This window comes from Lacerta agilis, chromosome 13 (genome assembly GCF_009819535.1).
Source record: "Lacerta agilis isolate rLacAgi1 chromosome 13, rLacAgi1.pri, whole genome shotgun sequence".
Lineage (NCBI taxonomy): Eukaryota > Metazoa > Chordata > Lepidosauria > Squamata > Lacertidae > Lacerta > Lacerta agilis.
This window is the reverse complement of record NC_046324.1, coordinates 40,621,634-40,639,941: the sequence shown is the minus strand read 5'-3', so window position 1 is coordinate 40,639,941 and position 18,308 is coordinate 40,621,634. Positions and strand designations below refer to the sequence as shown.

General features: G+C 47.8%; 1 protein-coding gene across 1 annotated transcript in view; it reads left to right on the top strand.

The window, feature by feature from the left end:
* Positions 1-698: 698 nt before the first annotated feature.
* Positions 699-18,308, top strand: part of FAM20C (FAM20C golgi associated secretory pathway kinase) — a 94,211-nt gene continuing 76,601 nt past the window's right edge. Inside the window, 2 exon segments of the mRNA XM_033167237.1 lie at positions 699-1,529; positions 16,161-16,339. Coding sequence (XP_033023128.1) covers positions 733-1,529; positions 16,161-16,339 — 976 coding nt within the window. The 5' untranslated portion in view covers positions 699-732.

Genomic DNA, 18,308 nt, shown 5'->3' with positions numbered 1-18,308 from the left:
AGAGAGAGAAGGTAGGAAGATTTTCGCCTCCTGCCTTTTTCCAGCAGCCGCCTCGCTCGTTTTGCAGAGAACCGGGTAGGAAAAGACAAGCTCGAACAGAGGACCAGAAAAATACTGGGCTGATTCCTTCTCCACAATCATCCCCCCTCTCTTATGGTTCTTTTCTGAAATTTCGTCATCCACCCCGTTACCTTTTAATTTAATTTAATTTTTTTAAATGCTCCTGATTTCTTTGCCTTTATTTCCCTTGGCTTCTTGCCTAAAAGCAAAAAGAGGCCGATGTTGTGTGCATTCGGGGAGGTCACGTCCAACATCCGAATCTCTTTATTTTTTTGCATCTGTTTTTGACCCCTTCCTGCATTAAATCCGTCCGATCGCGGGGTGCTCCGAGGACTTTTTTTTTTTAAAAAAAAAGATTTAATTTGCAACTCTACAGATCGCGATGCTGCTGCTGCTGCTGCTTCCGTCGCCGGGTGCTCCTCGGTTTTAAAAAGATTGCCTGGTGCGGGGGTAAAGAAAAAACCGATTTACTGTATTATTTCTGGAAATGACTGGCTGGACCGGACCGGGAAGTCGCGACGCTTTTGTGTTTCTTTTTCTGTGAAAAAGCCCAACCAACTCCAGCCAGCCTTTCTTCCCACCTGGCTGGGGGGGGGGGGTCCCTTAATATATTTATTTCCAAATAACCCCCAATATATATATATATTTATTCCTCCTCCTTTCCACCGAGCCATGAAGATGATTTTGGTGCGCAAATTCCGGATCCTTATCCTAATGGTGTTCCTCATCGCCTGCACCATGCATATCATGATCGACCTGCTGCCCAAGCTGGAGAAGCGGGCGGCGGGCGCCGACGGAGCCGGAGACGGCAGAGGCGGCGCTGGCGGAGCCGAAGGAGGCAGCGCCAACGCGGGCTGCTCCTGTTCGCACGCCGCGGCCGCCGCCGCAGCCAGCCGAGCCGGGGAGAAGGAAGGCGCGCGGGGCTGGGCGCCGGCTCCGGAGCTGCCCGAGCAGCAGCAGCAGCAGGCGGCGGCTGCAGCGCCCGCGGAGAGGGCCGGCGCCTCGGAGGCTGCCGCTGCAGCCGCGGGCTGGCCTAGCAAGCACACGCTGCGGATCCTGCAGGACTTCAGCAGCGACCCCAGCTCCAACGTGAGCTCGCACTCGCTGGAGAAAGGCGCCTCGGAGCGGGCCGAAGCCTTCAAGCGCGCGCAGCAGGAGAAGCAGCAGCAGCCAAAGGGGCCGGATCTGACCCAGAAAGCGCTCATCCAAGATGGGGAGCTGCGCCACGGCCAGCCGAGCAAGAGGAAGCAGCAGCCGCCGGGGAATCGCTTGGGAGGCCACCGGCCTCGCCAGCAGCCGGGCTACGAAGAGGAGGAGGATGAGGAAGGCGCGTATTTCTCCAAGCTGGCGGCTCTCTTCGAGCACCCGCTGTACAAGCTGCCCGTCCCGCCGCTGGGAGACCAGGACGTCCTGTTCAGCGTCAACAGCGACATCCGATTCAACCCCAAAGCGGCGGAGAACCAGGAATGGTGAGTTGGGGGGTTGCTGCTGGGGTGGGGGGAGAGAAAAGAGGCTTTGGGAAACGCCCCGCCCCGCCGTCGAAAATAGAGGAGTGTAATGGGGGGGGGCTCTAGGGTAGGAGTGAAACTAGGCTTTCTTTCACCCGGGGCAAAGACCCAGGTTGGCACACTCCCCACGCGCGTTTGCGCACACGCACACCCAGGCTGGGAGTCTCAATAGCGCCCCTCTGGAGGCTTCACCCGGGGCAAAAAAAAAACCAGCACCCGGTTAGCTTCCCTCCCCCCCCCCCAAGGCACTGAATTGGGGTTGGGGGCTGCTGGGGGATGGGGAGGAGAGAAGTGACTTTGGCTTTAGGTACCGCCCCACCGCGCCGTCCAAAATAGAGGAGTGGGGGGGGGGGTCCTAAGGGAACGTTGCCTGAAGTGGCCCTTTCGGATTCTCGGCTTAGGAGCAATCCTTAAAGAGCCTTTTCCTAATAATTGATTTTCTGCGCGCCCCCCCCCCCCCCCGCCTTCCGCACCGGTGCCCTTCTTTGCCCGTTCAGATTCTTGCATTGAGTGATTCTCTGCCATATTAAATAGAGAGGGGAGTCTTTGCCCCTTCTGGTTCTCTCCTGGAGAACAGGCAGCGTTGGTTGATTCTCTCCTTTCCCCTAAAATTAAAACAGGGAGGGAGTCTTTCAGAGAAAGGGTGGGCTGGTGCCGCTGCCCCTTCTCCACCCTCAGAGTTTAATATCTCCCCCTTCCCTGCCTGAAGGCTGGAAGAGAAGCTTGGATGGTCTGACAAGCCTCCCCCCCATACACTTCAGTAGCAGCAGCATAGAGGGAAGGGGGCAGAAAGTATTAGCTGATGTTGGGGGTACCACCATGCTGATTCTTGCCTCCCCTTCTTAAAGAGAGGAAAAAGAGAGTCTTACATTGACAGCCTGCTCACCCACCCTGTAAACAAAACAGGTAATGGGTCTTTCTAAGAGAGGTTTGAGTGATGTTGACCCTTAGGAATCTTCAGCTCCTTCCAGAAATTGTCAGCTCCTTCCTTTACAAAAATGGGTAAGAGTCTCCTCTTGACTTTTACTGCCCTCCCCTCCCCCATCCCAAGATTACAATGCAGAAGTCATAGCAGCAGTGATAACATTTCAGAAATCTTCCTCCCTTATAAAAATAAATAAATGGACAAGTCTTGCATTGGCAACCACCAGCCCCCCCTTATTTATTTATTTTTTAAAAGGCCTCACACGCCCTACAAAAAATATAAGAGACAGCCGAGTTCTGTAACAGCATTTAGCTGATGCCACCCCTTCTGATTTTCTCCTCCCTTCAAACCTAAAATATATAGGTAAGAGTCTTGCAGTAGATAGACGCTCCCTTCTTAAACTAGATAAGATATCCTGAGATAGCAATGGCTGATCTCTCTCTCTCCCCCCCCCCCCCTTCTGCCCTGCCCCTGGTTTTGCAGTTATTGATGCCAAGGCTAACATTAACAACAAATACAAGTATTTTACTGGCTGCCACCCTTCCAAAACCCAAACAAACCAGAGTGTATTCTATGATGCAGCTTTCTCAGCAAGTTGCTCCTGTGAAGGATATTTCTCTTTTCCAGCTGTTGTAAAAAATGAAGGAGTCTTGGTTGACCTCCCCTCCCCCCAAATAAATAACGTAGAGATAATGTTTCTAAGAGAGCACTGTGTGTTGTGAAAGGTAGCTTTGGTTTATGTTAAACCCCCTTCTTTGATTCCTCCCCCCCCCCTCCTCACTGGAAATAGATAAGGATCTCAGGGGCAAAATGGCAATGTTTTCCTTTAAAGATAGCATCTGGAGATGTCTTGCCCACCCAACCAAAAACTGGATAGGCAGAATTGCCATGTCTTCCTCTCTCTCTTACTGATTCTCCCACTGGTACTGCCCCCCCCCACCTCCAAACAACAGATAATGGATAGTGGATTCTTTCAAAAATAACACAGACCAATGTCTTTTAAAATATCTCTTTGAACTTCCTGATTGGTCCCCTGTGTCTCTCTGCCTATGTGCAATCAGAATTGTTACCCCCCCCCCACTCCCCAAAAAGAAGGAAGGTGAGATACAGTGTTTTTTTAGGAATCCTGTCATTGAGAAGAAGGTTGTTAGATTGTTTCATCTGAGCTGAAATGGGTTTGCAGAGTTAATCTACCCAAAAGACAAATAACTAGGAATCAGAAGAAGGAGATGGACAATTCATGGTCTTCCCACCTGTCAGTGATCCCCCAGCCCATGTTTACCCCTTGTTAGGTAGAGAAAATAGAATTTGGAGGATTTTATTTCAGTGGAGGTGCCAGATTCACCACAGGAAGAGGAACTGGATAGATGTTATGACTTCCACCACAACCAGCCTTCCCTTCCCAGGAACCTTTCTTAAAAAACGAAAAAACAAAAAAACCCACGATTGTTAAGAGCCTGCTAATCTCATCCACCAAAGATGAAGAGGTGATGGTGAAATAGGAAGTACCCCGATATTTCCAATCCCATCTCGTTCCTCCACTGCCTTTGTCAGTGTATAATCTACTCACCTCCAGCCCTTTGTTGGAACGGCTGAATGAATTGCTTTATTTTAATTACTGGTATATAGGATGTCTCTCTAGCTTAAACAGCAGTTTTACCTGGAAATAAGCCCCATCAAACATAGTGGGATTTACTTCTGAGTAGACCTGTACAGGATTGTGCTAGTGAGCTCCTGCAGAGAACCAGGGATGTTAGAAAAAAGGTGTGTCTTTCTCTCCCCCCCCCCCAACCGTTTCAGGCTTCTGTCTTCCCACTTTCTCTTTAAAAAAAAAACCAAAAAAAAACCCCAACCCCAGAGATGACGATTTTAGTATATTGTCCAATAATTTAAAGTGCTGAGAGAACTCCTGCAGATTTAAGCCCAGGCACACCCTGGCAGGATGCAGAGAATTTGAGATAACCATGCTGACACCCTCACCCACTGCCACAACCACCCCTTCCAGTGTTCGAAACTCCCATTGCTCTAGGCGCATTTCGCAACAGGGAATTTCATTAGCGCAAGCCGTTTCTGAGCTCTGGGTGCAGCATTGTGCCTAAGATTCCAGATTAAAACTGCAGAGTGGAAGGAAAGGAGGACCTTTTTCTGCCTCCCCACTTCCAGCTACTGTCTGGAGACTGGAGAAGAGACCCTCTTAAAGAATATCAGAGGGGTGGGCAGGGGAAGGACTAGACCATGTGAAAAATGAACATAATATTTTAGCTGCAGTTCATCCATTTCTCAGCTCTGTATTCCTTTAAAAAAGAGCTCCTAGACATTCCGTCAGAGCCGTCTCATCCATAGAAGCCGGTGGCGCGGTGCGCCAGGGCGCTGGGCGCCCCAGGGGCGCCCCCGCGAGCCCGCCGGCATACCGGGCTCCTCCTCCCCAACCCGCCCCCGCCCCCACGGGCAGGCGGGCACTCGCGCGCCGGCGGGCGGGCTGTAAGCCGCCCGCCCTCGCCTCCCAGAGCCCCAGCTGGAGCGCTGGAGCGGCGCGGGGCTTTTGCGCGACCTTCCAGCACTCCAGCTGGGGCTCTGGGAGGCGAGGGCGGCCGGCTCGCGGTCCCGCGCGCAGCCGGCTGCCCGCCCAATGCAGCGCGAGCTGCCCAGCAGCGCCGCGCCGTCCAGCTGCGCGCGGAGCGCGAGGCCGCCCTCGCCTCCCATCCCGGAAGCGCTGGAAGGGCGCGCAGAGCCCCGCGCCGCTCCAGCGCCACGCCCCTCACCCCCCGCTCGCCCACCCCCCTCCCAAGGGGCGGCAAGCGCGGGAGGGAGGCGGCGGAGAGGCGGCATGGTGGGGGCGCCGGAGGGATAGCCGCGCCAGGGCGGCAGATCCCCTTAAGACGGCTCTGCATTCCGTTGTTGTGCCCATAACCTAGCTTTCACATCTCAGTTTCTAACACTGACCACTACTATACTAGATCCCGTTTTCCAGATATTCGGAAACACCACTAAAATACTGTTCCCACAGGAAGTGGTGATGGCCACCGATTTGGGTGGCTTTCAGAGAGGATTAGATGAGTCCATGGAGAGGAAGGCTGTTGATGGCTACTGGCCAAGACAGTCATACTGTGCCACCACAGTCAGAGACATTAATGCTTCTGAATACCAGTTGTTGGGAACCACAGGAGTGGGGAAAAAGTGCTCTTGAGCTCTGGTCCCACTTGTGGGTTTCCCACAGACGTCTGGATGGCCCCTTTGAGAACAGGATGCTGAATTAGATGGGCCGTTGGTCTGATCCAGCAGAGCTCTTATGCTGTTACCTTTCATGCTCTGTTTATTTGCCAATTGATCCTGTAGTCCAGGGGTGGCCAACTCCCAAGAGACTGTGATCTACTCACAGAGTTAAAAACTGGCAGTGATCTACTCCCTTTTCGGGTCAAAGTTGTTGAGTTTTTCAGTGAGGAGGTAAAATGTTGAGCTTTTTTTAGGGGAACCACAGTTGTTCAGCTTCTTGGGGGGGGGGGAGCCAATGTTGTTGTTGTTGTTGTTGTTGTTCAGTCGTTCAGTCATGTCCGACTCTTCGTGACCCCATGGACCAGAGCACGCCAGGCACGCCTATCCTTCACTGCCTCTCGTAGTTTGGCCAAACTCATGTTAGTCGCTTCGAGAACACTGTCCAACCATCTCATCCTCTGTCATCCCCTTCTCCTTGTGCCCTCCATCTTTCCCAACATCAGGGCCAATGATGTACCAATGATCTACTGCAGACGTCCAGTGATCTACCAGTAGATCACAAACTACCTGTTGGACGTGCCTGCTGTAGTCCTATACTCACGGAGAGTGAGCCCCTTTGGATCGACGTGTGTAGGGCTGCACTGCTAACTTCCAAAGCTGAAAGAATTGCAGGTGGTCTAAGCCAGTGTTTTTCAACCACTGTTCCGCGGCACACTAGTGTGCCGCGAGATGTTGCCTGGTGTGCCGTGGGAAAAGTTGAAAAATTACTTTATATATAGTCAATATAGGCACAGAGTTAATTTTTTTAACATTTTCTAATGGTGGTGTGCCTCGTGATTTTTTTCATGAAACAAGTGTGCCTTTGCCCAAAAAAGGTTGAAAAACACTGGTCTAAGCACCGTTTGCAAAAAAACTCTTCCTACCCCTTAGGATAGCATTGTAGGAGTTGCTGTTATAACGATAAAAGCAAGTGTATGAGCAAACCCCCTCATTGTTAAATTCTAGGGTCCATCTCCAAGTAAGAGTATTAGGAGCTGGATCAGGCCAAAGTTGCATTCTGTTCTCACTGTGGCCAACCAGAAACCTATGGGAAGCCTGAGAGCAAGATCTGAGTGAAACAGCGGTTGGTATTCAGACATCCATTTGGTGCTTTGCTTACTGCGTTTATAATCCACTTGTTCCTCCAAGGAGTTCAAGGTGATGGCCTTAGTTCTCCGCCTCCCCATTCCATCTTCACAACAACCCTGTGAGGTAGGTTAGGCTGAGAGTGAGTGACTGGCCCAAGCTCACCCAGTGAGCTTCATAGCCGAGTGGAGATTCGAGATAAGAATGAGATAAGAAACCAATGTCTTTGTTCAGACCAGGTCTCTCCATGATCTCCAGATCTTTAGCCATCTCACCCCTTGCCTTTTCCTGTAAGACCAATTGCAGTCATTAACAGTCGTCAACAGGTTTTCCACACCTATCAGCCAATGACCCATTCCCACTTCTGAGTAATACCCCTCCCCACTCTCTCACTATATATAAGGGTCTGGTGGCTTCTGTTTCAGTGTATCTGAAGAAGTGTGCATGCACACGAAAGCTCATACCAAGAACAAACTCAGTTGGTCTCTAAGGTGCTACTGGAAGGAATTTATTTTTTATTTTTTATTTTGTTTTGACTATGGCAGACCAACACGGCTACCTACCTGTAGCCCCAAAGATATGTAACAAAAGGTGTGAGCTGTACCTTCCTTCCTCCTTTTGTGGCCTCATTCAGGATTGTCCCTTCCCTGCTGCTAAACAATGCATTCATAAAAAATGAATACGGCTGGATAATTCTTTTTATATTGCTAGGGGCAATTGCTGGGTCCTTTTTTCCTGATTGAACTAGTCCCCCTTTTCCTCAATACAGAGGGATGACTTCTTGGATATACAAGGCCAGGTGGGCAGGTTCTTTCCTTAACTCCTCTCTGGACCCCTGCTCTCCTCATATTGCCTCTTAAAACGGCAGGGCCTTTGATATATGCATCTGTTGCATATCTTTCCCATCTGTCCTCCAAGGAGCTCAAGGTGGTGTCACACACATTTCTGATTTCACTGCATGTCCCTGTTATTGTAGCTGCATTATATATTGAGGCAGCTTGCTTATTTATCTCCCCCCCCCACATTGGATGCATAGTCCCAAAGATACCCCCTCCACCCTTTTACAGCAGCTTTCTTCAGCCTGGTGCCCACTAGATGAGGCTCCCAAACAGTGCTGGGTTTACATATAAGCTAAACAAGCTATAGCTTAGGGCCCCACTCTCTTGGGGACCCCCCCAAAAAATTAAAGGAAAAAAAAACCCTGAATGTACATTTCCCAAATATAAGATAAAAAAACAAATAAAATAAAACTGACATATGTACAGCAACAGTGTTTTGTGTTGTGTAGGCTCCTATGATGTAAGTAATGGGCCCCACCTGCTAGCCTGCTCCCTAAAATATCACTGGTTTGCTCATTTCTATATATAGGGTGCCTACATTCTGCATGGACTGGTTGCACGGCAACATGTGCAAATGGCTTGAGATACCTGTTAGGTCCATAAATTACACCATATAGCATATATGCAACACAAAAAACAGCGACAATTTGTTGTTGACAAAGGAAGCTGGATATATAAAGGGCCCCATTACCTTCAGTAGCTTAGGGCCTCACCAAACCTAAATCCGGCCCTGCTCCCAACCCTCTTTCAGCCCCAGATCAGCGGTACAGAAACTCCTTTGCATTCAGAAACCCCCAGATCCAGTCCCTGGCATCTCCCGGTAGGGTGAGGAATTCTGGTCTGTATAAGGCAGTGTCAATAGGTGAAGTATGCATGCAGCCTGAGACGATGGCCAGACGGGAGGATTGTACCCAGTGTTGCTTTGCTCATCATAATTCTTTGTGGGGTGTGTGTGTGTGTGTGTGTTGAAACTGCAGTGGATATTCCCCACTCCCATCCCTTTACTGTGCAACTCATAAAAAACCACCGTTGCCCTCTAATCTGGACCCTATTTATTTATTTCCATCATTTATATCCTGCACCTTCTTCAACGTAGATTTTTGTTTGTTGTTGTTCCCAGGCTGGCCTACAGAAAAAAAGTACCATTGAAAATAAATGATTTAATCGGATAACAAGGTTTATTACCTATTGGAACCCTTTTAGTACAAAGAGTGTGTAGCATTTAAACTAGTGAATGTTGGTTAGAGAGTAGATTTTGCTCACTGCAGCCACACACATACACATAGATGCCTGCATGTAAAAAATAAAATAAAGTTTATTGTAGGAAATAAATAACTAGGACAGAAAAGGTGTCTAGTTCTAGAGGTTGGGTGTCCATCTGTCTTGGATGTTTTAGTTGAGATTCCTGCATTGCAGGGGGTTGACTTGATGACCCATAGGGTCCCTTCCAAGTCTGCAGTTCTGTGAACTAGACAAGAACAAGGCAACCATGCTTTGTTTTCTCAGGGAGGTGGGGAGGGAGGGAAGGAGGGAGAGAGAGAGAGAGAGAGAGAGAGGGAAGGAGGAGGAGGAGGAGGAGCAGAACCAGGAGCAGGAGCAGAGAAACAGGGTGCAACCTGAGAATATCATTCTAATATCAAAGAGAGAGAGAGAGGTTAAAAGTACAGGGATAGTCTGGGAATGTCGAGGTCCCCAACTCTTTTGTCTGTTTCAACCCCATGCAAAACCCCTCTTCTGCAAGCTGAGTTGCACCCAAACGCAACTCAGAACGCAATAACAGAAAGCCTACAAAAAATAAAAAAACCCTAATGCAGCAAATTAAAAACAAACTTAAAGCAGCAACGGCCAATTTAAGCAGATGGTAAAATCAAACGGCTCTGAGTTTCGGAACGCTTACATTAGCAGTTCTTCAAAGCCTGGGAAAACAGGAATGTTTTTTGCCTGGCGCCTAAATGATAGTAATGAGGTCTCTAGGCAGACTCCCTCAGGAAGGGCAGGATGAAGGCACTGGACCTTGTTCTTCTCCCTTTCTCTCTCATCGCACATGAAAAGGGATCTAGGGATCCTCCAATTGGACCAGGAGGGCCATGCTCTACCTCTACTGGCTTCTGAATTCCAGCTTCTGGGAATTGCAAAGTAGGGAGAGAACAATCTGGCACTCAGATTCTGCTTGCTGGCTTCCCAGGGCTTGGACATTGTGGAAACAGACTGCTGGATGGGATGGGCCTTGGCATGATCCAGCAGAGCTCTTCTTCTATTTTAATGTTCCTCAAAAGGCCTATTGCTAGTGAAGGCTGCAGTCCGAACACCACTTTTCTCTGCGAGCGAGGCCTGTTGTATCTGGTAGGACATACTCGTGAGTACTCATGGGTAGGATTGCAACCAGTCCAGCCTGAAAGCTCAGAACTGGATGAAAGACACTTTTAAGAAGAAGAAGAAAAATCATTATTCCAAAAGTGCACCACTGAGGAATTAGGTCAGAGTCAATTTTGGCAGGGATACCAAATCAATTTCTTTCCTGGTGGAGAACTCATTCTCCAAGGCATCATTGCCAATGCAAAAAAGTGGGGATGTCAGCATGGTCAAGCAGAACCCCAAGGTTTTCCAAATCATCAACATCAACAACAAAACCCTTTAGGGCAGCCTTTCTCAACCTTGGGTCCCCAGATGTTTTTGGCCTACAACTCCCATCATCCCTGACCACTGGCCCTGCTACCTAGGGATGATGGGTGTTGTAGGCCAAAAACATCTGGGGACCCAAGGTTGAGAAAGGCTGCTTTAGGGATATGTGTGTTTGCATATAGGCACCAAACCTGGGTATTATGGAACCTGAGTGTGGGCTTTAACCTCACTCTTACAGGTGGAGAAGCTGTGATTTAAGATGAGACACCAGGAACCATGAGAGCCAGTGTGGTGTAGTGGTTAAGAGCGGTAGACTCGTAATCCGGTGAACCGGGTTCGCTTCCCCGCTCCTCCACATGCAGCTGCTGGGTGACCTTGGGCTAGTCACACTTCCTTGAAGTCTCTCAGCCCCACTCACCCCACAGAGTGTTTGTTGTGGGGGAGGAAGGGAAAGGGGAATGTTAGCCGCTTTGAGACTCCTTCGGGTAGTGATAAAGTGGGATATCAAATCCAAACTCTTCTTCCAAACTCATCTAAAAGGATCAACCTGGGTAGCACTGGGTGAGTTATTCATTGTGAGACAAGTCAGGAGTTGCACACGTTGTTTTCATAGTGCAAAAGCCAATGGATGATTCTGGAGATTGTATATATATTTTGTATATATATTTCTTTTCAAAGCAATCTCATGTTAAGGGCTTATTCAGGAGTGGCTTATATTTGGACCAATATGGCAAAGGGGTGTGTGTGTGAGAGAGAGAGAGAGAGAGAGACAGACAGACAGACAGAGAGAGACCCTGAGACCAATAGCTCAATGAAAGGTAGTCATGCTTAGTGGCTACAGAATGCTGACTGGCTGCTCTGGGAAGGGATAGGAATACTGTGGAACGGAATAGAGTAGCCTGGAAATGGACCACAGGTAGCTGGCTGGCCAGCATCCTGAACAGGAAGAATTTTTTTTTTTTTACAAGTCCACTTGTATTCCTCATATTCAGTCGAATATCTTTGAACATCGGGGGGCTCCAACTTCTATAGATCATAGCGAATACATCTTTTAGCAAGTTTTCTATCACAGTTCTGGTGTGTGTGTGTGTGTGTGTGTTTGTGTGTGTGTGTGTTTTCCAATATATTGTATAGAAAATGTGCTGGTTTAGTTATGTGAGAGAATTCCTGTCACACTTTTCCATTCCTGAGCACCTGCAATTCAACTCACTTTAAATTTATTTTTTTAAAGGTTATGACACTGTTACTTATAAGCTTTGAAATGCAGTCATTCGGGGAACTGTTTGATTTTCTCAGCAGTTGAGAAAGGGCTTACTAGTGTGTCAGGAGAGGCTGAAACAAGATAACGTTATAAGTTATTTACCTGCACTTTTAAATCTGAACACAGAGTTGGGGTGTGTGTATTTCTGTGTTAACTGACAGTATGCAAAGTGCTTTTTTTATTATTAAACTAATTCCCTGTTTTTGTTTTGTTTTTTAAAAAAATATTTATTTTTTATGCCTGTACTTGGGCTGCCACCACACAGCGGGGAGTAAGTCCCACTAAGTTCAATGGAATTTACTTCTTAGAAGATGTTCATTGCTTTTGTGCTGCCTATGGATTTGCAAAATTTGAAACCCTGTAAATAAAGGCAACAATTTACTGGGGGTTGCTCCTGCCTGAACCTAACAGGAATAAACAGGAGCTGCTGCAATGAATTGAGAAATTCCCTTTCGACTGTGCATCTATCTCATGGGTAGGCAAACTAAAGCCCGGGGGCTGGATCCGGCCCAATCGCTTTCTCAATCCAGCCCTCGGACAGTCCAGGCATCGGTGTGTTTTTACATGAGTAGAATGTGCCCTTTTATTTAAAATGCATTGCTGGGTTATTTGTGGGGCCTGCCTGTTGTTTTTACATGAGTAGAAAGTGTGCTTTTATTTAAAATGCATCTCTGGGTTATTTGTGGGGCATAGGAATTCATTCTCCCCCCAAATATAGTCTGACCCCACACAAGGTCTGAGGGACAGTGGACTGGACCCCTGCTGAAAAAGTTTGCTGACCCCCTGATCTATCTGAAATACCCATCTCGCTCTCGCTCTGCCTTGTAGTAAGAACAAACAATAAAGTAGCACGATTACCTTTCAAAACCTTCTCACCAGACAACCTGCCTCCCTGCCTCCCTGCATACGTATATCAGTAATCTGAGACTGCGTCTCAGAGCAAGGTTCTTGCATCTCAGGCAGGGGTGGGGAACTGTAGCAGCCCGAGGGCCACATTCCTGCCTGAGCAACCTTTCAAGGGCCACATGCCATGGGTGGGTGGGGTCAGAGGCAAAAGTGGACAGAGCAACTACTGTTATTTCTACCTTTGTGTTGTAGGCTAATTTCCACACACACACACACACACACACACACACACCCTTATTCTATCCAGGCAAGCACGAAGCATTTTCAGAGTGCAAAGACAAATTCCAGCCAGGCAAAAACACTTGAGGGTGCAAAACAAGGCTGGCAAGAGGTGTGGCTTGCGAGGGTGTGTGACCTAGGGAGTGTCCTGTGGGTCAGGGAGGAAGGGCCAAAAGACTGCATTTGGCCTGTGGGTTTCATGAATTGTGGCTTAGCTGAATTCAGTGGGCAAGCTCTTACACAGTTTGGCATGAACCATATAATAGTGTTTGAGGAACAAGCACAGTTATCTTGCAGGTTTCTTAATGTGCTGAGAAACACCCTTCCCCCTTAAAACGTTAATGTCAGTTTTCTCTTGAAATGTAGTTTCCCCCCTCCACCAGACAGTTTACAGTATTTTACTCTCTCTTCGTAACACTTTTAACCTTTTGTTGTTTGTAATTGAAAATGAAAATAATGGCTTATTAAAGGATCTGAAGTTGGGTTGCTTACTCAGATCCAGGGGCAAAGCAGAGGCAACCATTTACTGCACAGGACAATTCTGTCTCCACTGCATAAGTGCTTTCTGGCTCTGGTTTTGTCACGCAAACTTGATCTGAAAGCCCAAGACACAAAACCTTTTCTGGGGCCCAAAATCTCCCCCAACATACACTGGAAATCTTATCGAAGTACTAAAATCACCTCCAAAACAATGCTGTTTGTTTGTTTTGAGACTGGATGAAAGTTAAGCAGACATTTATTGTAATTATTATTGATCTGCCCAGCACCCTCAAGGCGCACTGTGCTGTGCGCCATACAAGAGGCTAGGTCCCTGCCCCGTTTAGCTTACAATCTAAAATTGGAGATGGGAGGGTAATGGCAGCAGGAGCTAAACAGAGGAAGACCAATGAATTTGCCGTAGTCATTTGCTGCAAGTTCTGCTGCCAAGATGCTGCTGTTTTACACTTTCCGTGTTGGTCTTTCGTTGTCTTGACGGCATATTTTGTCAGTTTCAAAATTTGTCCACAAGCTGCCTTGGAGAGCCTTTGGCAAGGCAGAAGCAGGGTGGGAGCTTTCCCAGGGAATAAAATGAAATGTCGAAACTGCACATGCCAGATCCTCTTCCCCCTCCTGAAAGCTAACAAAGTTAAGCACACATATAAAGTGGAAAACGGGATGTGAGAGAGCAGTAGAATATTAACTCCTCTTGCAAACAGGAGAATCGGCATCAAAGGTCACAAATAAAAACCATCTCCAAGTGTGGATTGCTTAAATGGGGATTTCTCCCCTTCCACATCCCTGAGATTTTTGAGTTATTCTCATTTCCTGAATGGAAGCTTGATAACTCTGCAGCCTCCAGCTTCTGCTTCGTGCTGAAAAGGCGTTTTGGATTTCCTCTGTGGATGCCAGACTTGCCAACATGAGCAGATGATTCTTAAGCCAGCTGCAACCCCTTCCCAGTGTGCTGACACACGGCCCTGTTGCATTGTGGTATGGGATACCTGCTCTGGCAGACAACCAAGATGGGCGGTATTTGTAACTTCGCATCCCTCTCTTAAAAAAAAAGCCTTCCTTCCTTGAGATCAGTTCATATTGGAATCAGATAGGCCAGGCATGTCCAAATTCCATTTTGGGGGCCTAATCCGGCCGGCCAGTTTAATCTGGCCCCTGTGGCAGTTTATTTCCAGGGTAAAATCCTTAAAAAAGAAATAAAGCTCAACAACTTCAATTCTAAGAAAAGGCCAACAATGTTGGTTGGCCCTCACGCATGTTCGCTTCATCAAATCTGGCCCTCCTTGAAAAAAGTTCAGACACCCCGAGATAGGTAAATCAGCTTGTGTGGGGGGGGTATATCATGAGGGGTGGAGTGAGAACATCTCCTGAAGACCAAATCAATCTTCTTGGGATGGGGTGGAGGTTTCTTACTTCTTTCACACAGGGCCGTCTTAAAGGGATCGGCCGTCGCGGTGCGACAATCCCTCGGCGCCCCCGGCGTGCCGCCTCTCCGCCCGCCTCCCTCCCACGCTGGCCGCCCCTTGGGAGGGGGGGTGGGTGATCGGGGGATGAGGGGCGTGGCGCTGGAGCAGCGCGGGGCTTTGCGCGCCCTTCCCAGCGCTCCAGCTGGGGCTCCGGAGGGCGGCCGGCTTGCAGCTTGCCCGCCGGTGCGCGAGCGCCCGCCTGCCCGTGGGGGTGGGGGCGGATTGGGGAGGGGCGCCTGGTATGCCGCCAGGCTCGTGGGGGCGTCCCTGGGGGGCCCGCCGCGCCACCCAGCCCCTATGACGAGACGGCCCTGCTTTCACATTTATTTGGGGGTCTTACTTAGGGGTTGCCAACGTGACACCTATGGGCACAGTGGTGCCCTTGAAGTCTTCCCTTGGTGCCAACTAAGACTTGGAGGTCCCTCCCCCTACATTCTGATACCCTTTACGCCCTCTCCCTTGAAAAACTAGAGCATGGCATCTGTTGATTGCTGATTTATTAGGGAAGGTGATTCAGGAAAGCAAGGCCTAGAGTTTTCTTATGTAGGTCTGGCAAATATTAATGTTTAGGACAGTTTTTGGCAGTGTTTTCATTTTGCTTTGTGAGTTGCCATAGGATTATGAGCTTTGTGTAGAGCAGTGTTTTTCAACCACTGTTCCGTGGCACACTAGTGTGCCGCGAGATGTTGCCTGGTGTGCCGTGGGAAAAATTGAAAAATTCAAGAGAATTACTTTATATATAGTCAATATAGGCACAGAGTTAAATTTTTTAACATTTTCTAATGGTGGTGTGCCTCGTGATTTTTTTCATGAAACAAGTGTGCCTTTGCCCAGAAAAGGTTGAAAAACACTGGTGTAGAGGTGTCTTTGAAGACAGTTTTGCAACTTCACTTGTTCCAGATTGATAACCTGCAAAGAGGGTTGTTAGCAAAGTCTCTTTAAGTAATGCAAATGGAGTCCAGAGAGAAAAGAAAGAATTCTGATAAGACTTTAATGAGGAAACTATTTAGTGCGTAGTTTAGTGTACATAATTTTAGGAGAAATAAACAGAGAGCTTTTGCACACTGGCAACTTAATTTCAGGACTTGTACATAGCAGGGAGACATGAAACCAAACACACAGAGGAAAAGCTCCCTCAGAACTATACAGCCAATCAGAGTATCTGCTATCTCAGCAAACATCATGCCACTCTGCCTGGTTGCTAAGCAACACCCCCACTCACCCCCCTCTTGGCTAGTTGACTATAACACTAACAGAATCAGCACATAAGTTACATACTGAATGATCTCTGCCATTGCACTTCCAACACAAGCAAGCCAGAACACTCATCTGCAGTACAACAGAGTTTAAGAATTGCTGCCCTGACCTATTGCTTTTCTTGGCACCTCCCCAGGCTTGGAATCTGTCCCATTTGCTCCCCTCCCCAATTCCGCCTCTCCCTCACTGACATGTTGCAAAGTGCATTGCTGGCATTTTAACGAAACCTAATCTTCTGCCGTCTCTCGTTCTATTTTATTTTGGTAGGCAAAATGAAGGCAACGAAGACGAAGAGTTTCTACCTACTGGAGAAACATCAATTGATTCCTATCCAAACTGGCTCAAATTCCACATTGGCATTAATCGATATGAACTGTATTCCAGACACAACCCGGCAATCGGAGCCTTGCTTCAGGACCTGGCCTCCCAGAAAATAACAAGTGTCGGTAGGTTGATGAACACGCAGTTCCTGACAGCAAACTGTGCAAATCATTCGTTCCTTCTTTTTGTTTCTGCTTGTGGATGACGGATATTTTATTTGGGTTTATACTGGCTGCTCCTAAAAGATGGTTCCAATAAGGTTTGCTTTCTGCTTCGGGAGGCTTTAAAGAGAAGTCACTGCTAGTTATGCATTGGCTTTGAAGCAAATCTGCTGTTGGCTCTGTATTGGCTTTACAGCAAACCTGCTGCTAGCTCTGAACTGGCTTTAAAGCAAAGTTGTTGCCAACTCTGTATTGGCTTTAAAAGCAATTCCTAAGAAAACCCCTAGAGGAGTCTAGTGGCAAAATGCAGCCATAGTGTTGAGCTGAGAATGAGCAACTTTATGGGGCCTCTTTGGTGGTGGGGACACATGAGAAAATCTAGAACTTCTCAGGGATAGGGGCTTTCATGGACAAAGAGCACTGGCTTTTTCCATTATTTTTTCATTCATTCCTGGCCCACAATGCCCACCTTGGAATGACCCTATTTAGTATTATTCTAAAGGAGGGCATGTTGGAGGGAATGGCTGCTGTTGATAGTGTCAAAACTACATTAAATAGAGGAGAATCACACTGCCACTGGTATATGTCCCAGTCACAACCTACTAGTCCTCAAGATTTTCTCCCTTCCCCCCATTTTTTTTTGGGGGGGGGAAATCTATATATTTATTGTCTGCATATAGGTTCCTTTTATATACTGCCTGTTTCTGTTAGCTCACTGAAGGTGCTTTTCCTTTGACAACAATGATGTACCATCTAAGAGACGTGCTACTAAAGGAAAAACGGATGAGGAGGGTAGAGAAGAAATAAGGCCAGATGCTAACTCTCTTGTTGCTTTTGCGTAATGAAATTGCATGTTGCCCCAGACGGAATGGCCAGTGGTTATGGGTTTGTTTCTTGTTCCTGTTTTTATTAAGTATTTTGTGTTTTTTATCTTGTATTTTTTATGTTGTGAACCGGTCTTGAGATGAAGAGCGGTATACAAATTTAGTAAATAAGTGCAGAAGGGAAGATCCAAGGAGTGGGTGGGTTTGCAGCTGAGCTGATGGAAGGGGCTTTGCTTCCTTTGCTTAATTCTCAGACATGGGTGGGTGGAATGACAGAGCTGGTACAGGCAGCTCTGGCAAAGGAGGGGGCCCCTGAGCTGCCAGATGGGGTCTCACCATCTTGCACCTTTCTCAGATGCATTTGTGCTAGTTTAGGAGAAGTCAGTTAGACACGTTTGACTCGTGTGTGGTTAATATGTTTCATTGATCCATCTCGCCACCTAACCTCGATCTATGCCTCCCCACTTTTGCACGTTTTGAAGAATGTACAGTGGTATCTCTGGTTATGTACTTAATTCGTTCCAGAGGTCCGTTCTTAACCTGAAACTGTTCTTAACCTGAAGCACCACTTTAGCTAATGGGGCCTCCCCCTGCTGCTGCGCCACCAAAGCACGATTTCTGTTCTTATCCTGAAGCAAAGTTCTTAACCTGAAGCGTTATTTCTGGGTTAGCGGAGTATGTAACCTGAAGCGTATGTAACCCAAGGTACCGCTGTACTCCTTGAGTAGTCTGTTTAACCCAGTTCACATCCGCACTGGACATTTAAAGCTCTCTTATACCACTTTAACTCTTTGCAACTGTATCCCCTGAAGCATCCTGGGAACTGTAGTTTGTTAAGAGATTTGTTAGGTGACCCGTATTTCCCTCACAGAGAAATAGAGTTGCAAATGCTACTGAGGAAGAGGAGTTGATTGTTAAACCACTCTGCAGTTTGTAGCTGTCTGAGGGGAACAGTCTCCTGACCACTCTTGGCACTCTTAAACTACAGTTCCCAGGATGTGGGGGTGGGGCAGGAGCAGGAGCCATGAATGTTACAGTGATGCAATAGTGCTTTAAATGCACAGTGCGCATGTGTCACCTCAGATGGGAGCTGTGTAGTTCGGCACAAG